Below are 11,674 nucleotides of genomic sequence, written 5' to 3'. Positions count from 1 at the left end.
TAGCTACAAATAACCACATAACTATTAATAACAGCTTCAACATTCTATTTTATTTTCGTTACAGAACTATCGTCTTTTTGTTGTTCGTGTTGAGGTCGAACGGGGACCCATAATACATTCACTGCAATTTTCTTACACTCATAGTTTTCTCTGTTCATCTACAGCTAAAAATTTATAAACCAAGGAATGGATCAGATGTTTAAACAATAGCCCAATACATGATGACTACCACTAGTCGTGCATGCAGGGAAAAGAAACTGGATCGATCATATCGACGAGGTGAAAAATATCCAGAAAACCAATGATTCTATAGTAGCTAACCCCACGTTAACTGGCCTGAGTGTGCCTTTTAATGAAGTGTTTTTATATTAAGCTATGTTATCACTAATAATTGCGAAAGAAAGTGAAATGCCGAAACCAAGTCGCTTTCTGATCAACTTCTTTAGTCGTGTATATGCCAGAAACGTAGATGCCAAGGAGTCTCGTTGGGCACGGCCGATCAGAAGTTTTTCTCCCTATAAGGCCGTACATATGATATTTCTTGATATAAAGATTATTTTGATAAATTTTAGTCGCGTAGTGTTTCACATTAGAAGGTGATTGTGGCAGCGCAAAATAGTTTTCGACTAAGTAGCCTCAGTTTTACGAAACCAGTTTTGTGCTTCTCGGTGACTAATATATCCGCTTACGTTTTCTGTAACACCCGTTTCTCAGTCGTTAGAAGTCTACAATATTGATTATAATAATGTCGTTAATGAAAGTTTATAGTTTAGCTGTAGACGTTGCCTTGAGTCAATCCTGGCACACCGACAAAGCCTCTTCTCTTTCTTGAAGCAGCTCATCTCCAGTGATTTTGAGTTTCTCTTGGGCGAACGGTGATATAGTCAAACCCTGAACGATCTTCCACTGACGGTCCTTGATCTCGACAGGAAACGAAAAGATGACATCCTTGGCGACCCCATACGAGCCGTCAGAGATAACACCCATTGATACATACTCACCAGGCTTTGTGCCATTCCACCAATCACGCATGTGGTCACAGGCAGCCTTTGCAGCTGACATTGCTGATGACAGCTTCCGAGCTTGAATCACGGCCTGGCCACGTTTTTGCACCGTGGTAATGAAGTCGCCCTGAAGGTATGCATTGTCATTAACAGCTTCTGGCACTCTCTGACAACTGAAGTCATCGCATACAATACCGTTCGACGCATCAGGGAACTGAGTCGACGAATGGTTACCCCATATGATAACATTTTTCACCTGTTCGGCGCCCTTGCTGATTTTCTTTGCGATCTGGGCACATGCACGGTTCTGGTCCAGCCGTGTCATCGCTGTGAAGTTTTCCTTTGGAATAGACGGCGCATACTTGGAGCACATCAACGCGTTGGTATTGGCCGGATTACCGACAACGAGCACCTTGACAGTCTTTTTGGCATGCTGGTCAAGGGCCTGTCCTTGCGTTTTAAATATCTTCACGTTCGCCGACAGCAGATCCTTGCGTTCCATACCCTCCCTGCGGGGCATAGCCCCAACGAGAAAAGCGGCATCGACATCGGTGAATGCTGTTTTAACGCAGTCTGTTGGCACAATGCCTTTCAGTAATGGAAAGGCGCAGTCTTCAAGCTCCATAACGAGTCCACCGAGCGCAGTAACCATTGGCGTTATATCGAGCAAGTGCACAACAACTGGTGTATTCGGCCCGAAGACATCGCCACGGCAGATCATTTGGACGAGTGAATAGCCGATCTGACCGGCAGCCCCGGTGACGACAACTTTCACAGCAGTTTGGGCCATTGTTTCCGGATAATGGTAAAATCGCGGGAAGATTCACACTCAATGCACCCGCAAACACGATGTAAAGCTACTGCACACGGTTAGCACACACGATGTCAGACAAGGGTTTTGCTTGAATAACCGAGATTGGCACATGCGGCCACGATAAAACACGGCGACCGCCAAGGGCTGTCAACAAGTGAGCATCAAGGTGAGATTTGTTATCATATGATAAGAGACGCCGGAGCATAAATTAGCGGAAAGGGCCTTCTAGTAGTAGGCACAGATCAGTGATGAGAAGCTAAAAGCGCGCGCTTTTCAACTGTACCACGCACCACAGCTATAGCTCATGAAAAGTGTTGCCCTTATAGAAAATCCACCGGGGCGGTGTCGACGAGGCATTCGGTGCGGTCTGAGCGGTGCAGACAAATGGTCGCGAACTATATTTCATTCAACATTTCATTGACTTAATCTCTGTAACAGTGCTTCTCCTCGGGCACAAATAATTACGTACGATAGAAGTGTACATTAAAATGGCCGGTCGATCTAGAAAAGAAGCAACGAATTGTTATTTTTAATAAATAATAATTAAACATTCAATGATTAATCTTAGTTTTTGTTCTGAAATTCGTACACTTTTTCCGTTATTTGGAAAAGCACATCCAAGACGAGAATGACATTTTTGTCAGATTCTCTAGCAGTGCAAATTATTGCGAAGTTTTTTTGGCCTTCAAAGAAGCTTGTAACTCTTTGTGTTGAGGAAAAAAACTTTCCAACGAACTTCGCACGAAAAAGTCTTCAACAAACATTGAACACAGATTTCAAAATGTTTTTGACACGTAGTTTTTTTGTCCACTATGATATAAAGAAACAAATAAGTGATTTTTAGGTGTGTGATCTTGATTAGCCGAAAACTTGCTCAGGAAAAATAACTTTCATTTCGCATTTTTTTTATGAGGTCGCAGTTAGTCGCATTAATGATTAAATACAAAGTGTTAATTCATTTCGCAGTTGCATGTGCGAAAATGCTTTCGGTTGACACTACACCGCTACGACCGATGGCATTCTTATAAAAAGAAACCGCTATTCGAGAACAGAATTTAAAATACACATTATTATTCTTTAGGAAGGAATTAAATAATAAAACAAAGTATAAAATTACGTGTAAACAAAAAAGCTCCAGTGTTGATTTGAGAACCAATTGACTTAAATTTACTTGCAAAACCAACATCTAAAACATAATAGCCCGTGTTATTTGTAGCAATATTGTCGTACTTCTCGCTTGTTGCATAAAATAAGCCCATCTAAATTGAATTTGTATAAAATCGCGTAGACTTCTTCGTTAAGGGGCGGTTCAGATAAACTCGATAAGTCATATAACTCACTAACGTAGCTATTAATAAGTTTACATAGTTACTCCGAGACTTCTATTCGAGAATACAATGGCTACAATGTGGGCTAAACAAGAGGATTTTAGGTTCTCTTTTATTAAATTACATTTGTTGCGGAACATATGCCGTAGATTGTTTTAGATCTACACAAAAATAAAAAATCTAAAATATGAACTTTGATTTTAATTCCCAGTAACTTTTTGTTTAGTCTTTAATCCTCATCAACGTACCCACTATTCTTGGCTAATGAATAGTAACTTTTGCAATCACTGTTTCTATTGAGAGACTGTAACAGTACTTTTATCAGATCATTTAGCTTAGATGTTGCTTTTATTAACTCATCCGTGCAACCACCGTATCTACAACAATTTTTTTCTTTGAGGAAGACTAGGAGGGTACCGCAGAACACGGCCGAAATAGCTCAGTTGGGAGAGCGTTAGACTGAAGATCTAAAGGTCCCTGGTTCGATCCCGGGTTTCGGCAGATCATTTTGAAAAAAGAAATTGATTCATCTCAGCAGCTATTAGCAACGTGAGAATTTCCAAGCAATCGTCGACCACTATTATACTCGGCACTTGTCGCTGCCTGTTAATTTTACATCGAACTCGCGCGTGTGACAGAAACTCTGACTTTGTTCCTTAACATGAAACTTACGTTACTTAATCATATATTTTGTGAAGAATGTATAGCTCGATGGTATACCAGTCATTTCATACGATACTTTATCGAATTTCTAACTCAGTACTTGCCGTGTGATCCGTCAATCTACCCATTAAGGATAATATTCACAGCCGTTACCAAGCGGTCTCTCAAGTCGCACACTGCAAATTTCATATAGCTTAAAGCAACATCGCGTGTTAGCGGTTTCATTTTTCTGAATATTCAAAGCATTGGCTATCAAATATCGGTTCAATTACCGCTGGCTTTTAATTTAGGAAGTTGAACCCTACTTCTGCTTGTTTCAAAAATATCTTCATTTTTTGTTAACATTCATTTCGTCTTTCTTGACTACACTTTGTTATTGTCAAACTACAATTTATAATTTCTAGGAATGAAAACTGAAGCTTTGCCTACTTATGCAAAAACTTAAAAGAAGGAATTTTTATTCGCTGGGACGTTCTTAGCTATTTTCAATTGTTTTATACTTTTACTAAAACAGAACTAAACTTATACTTTGCAATGAATAAATTAAATAATAGTTTAAAGACTTCTCCTTAAGATCTGCAGATGAGTAAATAAAGGTATATTTTTCTAGGAAGTTTAAGTCTTGTAACGTTGACTGCGCACGATTGGGTCCAACAAAATTAGTTCAAACAGCTGAGCATAGCAATGCAAATGACTTGAAATATATAATTATAGAATAAATTAAACATAAAAATTAGCCACATATTTACAGTGTACGTACAGTACGAGCACTATTCTAACTGGAGTTTAATTAGCCATGCTGAGCATCTTTACAAAACGCCTCATTCAGCTTATATAACATACATACAAAATTTCAGAACAATAAAGTGCAATACGGCATTTTATTTGCTATTTTATAGCTTTCTGATAGGTGTATATAAGCTTTAAATATTCAATCGCCAAATCCAAATCCAATCAAAGAGTTAACCTATTCGTGCTTCTAGTCTGCAATTTCTTGCATAGATTTCCTTTTAGTAGCACAGTCCTTAGTAGCCGAAGAGTAACAAGCCATACCGAAACAAATACACTTATCCTCAATAAAATTCGTTTTAAAGCTAAATACCAAGTGGTTTTGTTAATAAAGTATGTACTATTAAATGCAACAAGGCTTAATTCTGTCAGCGAGTGGCCCCTTATCTATCTCTTCAATGCCCGCATAAGTTTGCTGAAAGTATGGAAGCTTCCTGCAGAATGGTCATATATTCATTTCTGTTCTACCAGTACACTCTAGGCAATTTTTTTACCCACAATTCCGATTCTGATAACTCATAATTATCATCGCAGTTTTGCAATCCATAATGTGGTAGCGGCTTTTCGTGGCCCTCGTTTGAAGCCGCTCGTCTAGCTAATTTCACAAATTAGTCCGATCATGTGTGATCTTTCGGACAAACTTAAATGACACCTAACTAGGAAGACCTAGTAAACCTTGCCTAGATATCGATCATCATAAAAAATAATTTTAGACTTGTTTCGGTTAGGCCTACACCAAAACTGTGCAGAACTAACGGTACTTGATCCGAAGAATCAGTTTTTCCCTGATTCGTACATAGTTGAGCTTATGATTACTTTGTACTGATGGATGTTTCTAGATAAGAAAGGAAGACCTATCGCTGAAGGCTGCCTTTGTATCAGCTAATTTAAGAAAATAAATAGAAATCCAAAGCCACACATAAACATCTGTACAGCACAACGCGTGTCCATCGTGTTCGTATGTTTATTGTTGTGATTTGTATATATGTGGCGTCTACGTGATACGAACACATTAGATCCGCCTGCAATTAAGTTGATAAAGGAATACCTTGTTATGAAGCCAACATAGCATATCTCAACATGGAATCATGGTTTGAAATATAATCTGGAAGCATTATGTCAGGCTTTTGTTCGTCGAATGGAATCTTTGCCGCAAATATGCTAAGTGTTCTTTTTTTGGCTCCTCACTGCTAATTCAAATTAGCCCGCTAAGTTTTCCCGCTAAAGGTGACCCTAAGTTTTCTATACGAATTTGATTATTATTGCTATCTATATCCCGACTCTCTATATATATTGCGTATATCGAGAAGATCGTGTTTTGATCCTCGTGGCACCGCTCGCATCGTACCCGGAATAATATATATTTATAGAGAAACACGTAAAGTAAAAAAACGCGTAACAAATGCGTATAAATAATCACAGCATTCTCTAAAATGATACGTTTTACCTAATCGTATACATCTGCATGGCGTTTCCATATCCACTATAAACATACGTCTCCTCGTTTAAAGGATGCGCAGCTACAAAAATAAAAAAAACCGTAGTTTTTTCAACCGAATGAGATCGCAATTGGAATCTATGTCAGTGATCACTAAATAATCCCTATTTTCATAATTGTCTAGCACGCTGCTATGGTAAAAACGAAGGGGTTAGGAGCAGGGACAATTTCGTCTATCAAATTTGGATAAGATGTATGCTTATTGTATTTTAAACATACTGTTCAAATATAAGTTAAGCAACATTTACAAAAAAGACGTTGCACCTGAGCCCGAAACGGGGTACGTCCGTGGAACACAGCATTTTACCCAAATCTAAGTCTGAAACAGTCAGACAATTAAAAATATTCGTAAGCATTGTTATTATTATTATTAGCCTTAAAGCTGAACTTTATGCTGAACTTATGACCTGTTTGTCGCGCTACAGACTTTGACTAAAGAATAAAGCATAAGCAAAGGAACAAATTATATTAGGAATATAACTATTTGCTCTTTCACGCTCGATTAGTGCCGAACCGACCGAATAATCGACGACATCTATAATGGGCTTTTATACTTTTATATATAAGTTTAGTAAAAATCTTAGGAACAACCGGATAACGTTATTTATATCGTTATATTCAATTAACTACAAACAAAAAGTATACGTTTTAATTAAAATTTCTAAATCTAAACTAAAAGTGCGTGCTTTCAAAAAATGATATGATGTAGAATAAAATTGAACATGACTAAATGTACTTCAATGGACACTGCACTCGTACCTCTAGAAGACGGTTAGGCCTGTTTGGTAAGCCATATAAAGGAGCAAAGAGACCCTTACGTACTAGAGTTTGTTAGAATGTAGGTAACAACAGTGTAAAATGCAATATTCAACACGCTACCTGTACGGATGAATGAATTGTGCCAGCTATCGTTACAAGTATTTATCCTCAAATTCTGCCCTTAATTTACTAGCTCACTCGTCTCCGTGGTAACCACCAATTTCCCCGGAGACTTTCTCAGGTCTTTTTTTTTTCAATTTTTACCATCTTCCTAATTTATTAAATGCACCGCATTTTTTCGTTATGCTCTTTTGACTTAATTGAATCTATGATGTTATTAATGGTATCATTGACTAATTAATTTATGCTGCATGTTATTTCGGGACCGTACCAATACATGTTCAGGTTTTAGGGCATTAACATCATCATGAGGGAATACGGGACACAACTACTCCTAGTTAGACTTTACACATATAGCCACTTCGGACATTTTTGCACATTTATTCTCTGCTGGCAAATTCATGATTTAAAGAAAGAGCAGCGAATAACAGTGCTTGACTTTTCTGCTTCAAGCATCCCATCGGTTCATTTATATGTGTTCCGACGTGTCACAATGGTAATATATTATAAATCTATATACTGCGATAATCGTGCTAACTGATCTCGATTCAACAATAAAGGCGCAAAGGCACGACACGTTCAATGCAGCGCTCAATACTACTTAGAGTTCTACTGAGCCCGTGGCTCGCATCGAGTCCGTTTGAAGACAGTTTTTTTTTCCAATCTCAGGCAATATCACGGTGCATCAAGCCGTTTACCTCTTTGATTCATTTCAAGTTGTAAAAACATATCTAGAAAATATACTTACGCGAACAATATGATTTTATAGAAATATCTTTCCAGTTCACCTGTTGGCCTTTATTCAAATGTAAACAAAAATGCTACAATTAATTATTTTAAGTACATTCCCAATGACTTTTCTTTAAAGAGTCTTAAATTTTCGAATTTCCTAGAACTCATTTCACTCTTGCCACTTTATCCATTGACAGCGACAACATTTTTAGGAACTATATTTAGGATTTTTACTAGATAGCATAGTTCCAGAATCTGCTTTCTGCAATAATTGCCTTATTTAGTGGCTATTTAACAGGTTAATGTGTCGATATGCTTTCTGATTATTCATGGAAAGAGCTATTGACTTTAGTCAGGATAATATTTTGATGACCATTCATCGAGATAATCACGGCCAGACATTAACTAGGCATAACGAGAGAGGTAATTTAGGTCTAAAATTACCATTTTTTATTAATATCTCTGTTTGAATAAAATGCGTAAATTTGGGATTGCTTTCCCTAGAAAACCGTATTATAACGATAGAACTTGGCAAAAGTGTTAATACAGCTTTTATCTCTGCCTAATAAAGGGTTGATCATAGGTGGTTTAAAGGTATCATTAATTCTTAGTATAAAGCATGACGATGCTTCAAAATGACGCTGAACGTATTTATAGGGCTACACTATTTAAGTAGTGGACGACGTAGGGAAATGGCTAAATGTTCATCTCTCTTTATATCCTCATTACGAAGAATCCATTGGTATGGCGCTGTTTTACACCTGGTCGACTATCCGCTGCTTATAACGCGCTACGCCATTTATTCTCAAGCTTAGTCACTGGAATGCGTTTCTTAGCTCCTTTTGCAACAAAGATAACAAACACGTGTCATTCAACACATGTGCTGGTTTTTTCATGTAACAGGGAACTCCAATTTCCCCCAATACAGACAAAAAACATTCCCGATAGCTTTCTTGCATGATGGCCGCAGCCCTTGCTTATAACGCCAAAGTTTGCCGTCCGTACGCACCGATTGGATTATCTTCGCCACGCATTTCGGAACCGTAACAGCATATGAGACGGAAAAGGTGAATGTATAAGTTAACCTTTCTAACACCTCTTTGTCAAAGCCGGAGCTGGAACAAAATAGTTTGTTTGGCACTTCGGCTTAAAACGAAATCGGTGCTTATGCGTAGGTAATCAAAGAGTACTGTTAGATTGTGTTAGCAGGAGTACCAATATTGATTCCGGGAGTGGAAACGTAAACAGAATCATTTATGTAATAGATTTTTGTTACTAGAGTCTCAGCCCCGCCGCAATCATATATTGATGATAACAAAAACTCTGCTGCTATTTGGTGGAGTCGAAATGTCTGTTTGCGCACTGCCGATGATTTATTGGTTCATCGGTTTCGGCAATCTTCAGCGCGATATGAAATTCAAGTAAAAATGGTTTCATTTAAAACGAGTACATGTACCGTCCTTCGAGCATCAGGACATGAATTAGCAAGCCAGGAATAAGTATTCTAGAAGATACGTATCAATGACTTTTTTGGAAAATTGCACGGGCCTACCTTTAGTGCGTGTCCGGGTTGTTTGGTTTAATCACCTTTTGTAATCACAATGCTTGCTTTGATTGATAGTTTTTGACATTTTACATGTAGCTTACTAAATTTGTCAAGTGTTCTTTATACGTCGCTATTTGTGTCCGACTTTACTTGCATATATTTGTTTCCATGCGAGCTTGACAGTCGATAATGCTCCTCTAATTTACGACCGTTATACTACAAACGTGCACTATGCATATAGATGAATTGAATAATAATTTTGAAGAAATTAACTGTATGTTAGTAATACTTAAATTGTTTTTCTAAACGTTAATTCAAACAAACGCTGGTAAAATTTTAGTCCGCGACAGGAACCTTTTGAGGTTACCCTGTTAGCCCACGCTATTTAATAACGACAGAGCTTTGATTTGTTTGATGGGGTCACGCTTAATCATTCTTAGATGACCAACCGCGCTCCAGCTCATGTAAACTGGACAGCGATATCGCAATTGATTATTATTCTCCTAGCAGAAAAATGCCACGTTACAAATTTAATAAACACTACTCTTATTCCATTACATTGCATTACATGGATTACATTCCAGTTTCTACGAAAAAGAATGTGTAAGTCCTTGGAAATATTCGACAAGATTATAGTCTGATATTTCACAACACGTTGTTTTTCTCGTCGCATCAATTTATTTCGATGATTTTGACTTTGTATTACAGGGTGGCTCGAGCGGCGATTCATGGAATCAGCACCTGTATATGAAACGTTGCTGTTATATCGGTTTTAGTAAAGTATTACTACACTGTTCAGCACGCAGCGTTACTACAATTAGAGGAACGAAGATGATTTGCTTAGTGAGAGGGACCCTCAAAGTGAGCGATACGTCAGACTCAGAATGGTTAGTCGTTAAAGCAGCAGCTAAATACTACATCGCGACTATCAGACTGGAAAGCCTTATCTCCAACGTTATCCCGATTAGAGGGCGCGTCCATTTGCGATGCTTTGTATCATTGGTATTTTTGACTGTCGCATGTTGGATTGCTTCGTACGTTTATCCTAGTTGGAATCTTTGGTGCGCCCTTGGTGGCGAGCATTATTCGGAGCAAGACCCTCATATGCATAATGAACTTGTTTTTTTGTTTATGTCATCATATGTAGGGGAAGACTGCCTCAACTCTTTGGAGTATCTTGTCCAGACAAAGAGGAGACCACGATTCTTCTATTTGAAATACCAGCATCTTGGTCGTGCCTTGGGGCAATATCGTTTGGGCTTGAACTCTGCAAGATGTCAAGGTGATATCAGTACTGTTACCACCTCTATCTTTCATCGATGTGTGCTGGACCGCTGATAAATTGCCAGGGCATTCTAAAATAGTTCTGTAGTTAGTTTTTATGGCCGTCTTGAGGCTGTTTATATGGTTTTTCATTATTGAATTTACGGATCGTACCCTCCTAATCTCGTTCATTGCATTCAGCCATTGCACTTGCGTTCTAGCATAACTGCACCTGACTACTTCGGTTCAACTGTCACATTGATGGCGCGATTTTACGTGAAGTACCTATTCATCTATAGAGCAGGCGTGGAGTCCGTGCGCCTCGAAGGCATCTCACTATCTAAACCGCTCCGATGTGCCTTTCGAATCGCGTCTGGTGCTTACGTATGGCATAGCTTTGACCGAGGTTTATATTTGTGGGTCATTGCGTTGAGGCAATCAATTGCTCACGTCGAGTGTATGCTTGATCTTCGCCTGTTTTTGACACGGGTTCTCAGTGCTCATTTTAATCTAGGCTTCGACGAATTACCTACTGGTAACCATTGAACGAATTTTTTCCCGATATCTTAACCCAACACTACGGATAATCGCGCAGGTTCCCTCGCATTGGTTCGCAGTCTTCAGTAACATGTTTCACTTCGGTGATAAAGGTGTAGCATATGACTTTCTCGAAAGCCTACTCAGCTCGTCATTGATAAAATTCGCTGCCTCTGCGATATCACTGTGGTTGCGTTGTAAGCTAGGAATTTGAAGAGAAAGACAGATACATGTACGTCCAAAGTAGAGCAAATCGACATTCTAAGTACTCAGGGAAATCGACTTTGCTATAACATAAAAGTCTAGCGCGAAAAAATAACGAAATAAATACATTGGCTAGATACTTTAACGGGCAATACAAAAAAAAAAACATTTACTCATCACTGAAAATAAATGAGTAGGCTATTTGATTTTGAGTCAAGGATTCTCGATTACAGTCTCAATACTAGATATAGTACTATCGCAGCATCTTGTGTAAAATGTGAGCTCTGAATTCCCTTAAAACCAATCAGAAATATGTTTGAGATTGAAGTCGATAAATTATTACAGCATAATATGAAAATTTATATTGAAAAATTTATATAAAAAATAATACGTGCATTGGTTCAATGTAAATTTAAT

General features: G+C 38.2%; 2 protein-coding genes and 1 non-coding gene across 3 annotated transcripts; 2 read left to right on the top strand and 1 right to left on the bottom strand.

The window, feature by feature from the left end:
• Positions 1-24: 24 nt before the first annotated feature.
• On the bottom strand, positions 25-2,007 carry Mdh1 (malate dehydrogenase 1). The gene has a single exon (XM_022805870.2). It carries the CDS (start codon positions 1,792-1,794, stop codon positions 793-795), a length of 1,002 nt encoding a protein of 333 aa, XP_022661605.1. The 5' UTR covers positions 1,795-2,007; the 3' UTR covers positions 25-792.
• A 1,567-nt stretch (positions 2,008-3,574) lies between these two features.
• On the top strand, positions 3,575-3,647 carry TRNAF-GAA (transfer RNA phenylalanine (anticodon GAA)). The gene has a single exon. It is a non-coding gene; the product is annotated as a tRNA-Phe (tRNA).
• Positions 3,648-9,128: 5,481 nt separating this feature from the next.
• LOC147756221 (uncharacterized) lies at positions 9,129-10,774 on the top strand. Its single transcript, XM_086986833.1, has 3 exons — positions 9,129-9,264; positions 9,962-10,140; positions 10,401-10,774. The coding sequence occupies exons 1-3, from the start codon at positions 9,229-9,231 to the stop codon at positions 10,537-10,539; spliced, it is 354 nt and encodes a 117-aa protein (XP_086842959.1). The 5' UTR covers positions 9,129-9,228; the 3' UTR covers positions 10,540-10,774.
• The last annotated feature ends 900 nt before the right edge of the window (positions 10,775-11,674 follow it).

This window comes from Varroa destructor, unplaced genomic scaffold (genome assembly GCF_002443255.2).
Source record: "Varroa destructor unplaced genomic scaffold, Vdes_3.0 BEIS01000004.1, whole genome shotgun sequence".
In the NCBI taxonomy this organism is placed as follows: Eukaryota; Metazoa; Arthropoda; class Arachnida; order Mesostigmata; family Varroidae; genus Varroa; species Varroa destructor.
The sequence above is the reverse complement of the archived record's forward strand: the minus strand, read 5'-3'. Positions and strand labels throughout refer to the sequence as shown.

Coding starts and splice junctions, on each gene's coding strand:
- Mdh1 (XM_022805870.2), bottom strand. CDS start 1,794: ATGGCCCAAACTGCTGTGAAAGTTGTCGTCACCGGGGCTGCCGGTCAG.
- LOC147756221 (XM_086986833.1), top strand. CDS start 9,229: ATGACTTTTTTGGAAAATTGCACGGGCCTACCTTTA. Junction 9,265..9,961: donor ATTGCACGGGCCTACCTTTA/GTGCGTGTCCGG, acceptor TTTGTATTACAG/GGTGGCTCGAGCGGCGATTC. Junction 10,141..10,400: donor GATACGTCAGACTCAGAATG/GTTAGTCGTTAA, acceptor CATCATATGTAG/GGGAAGACTGCCTCAACTCT.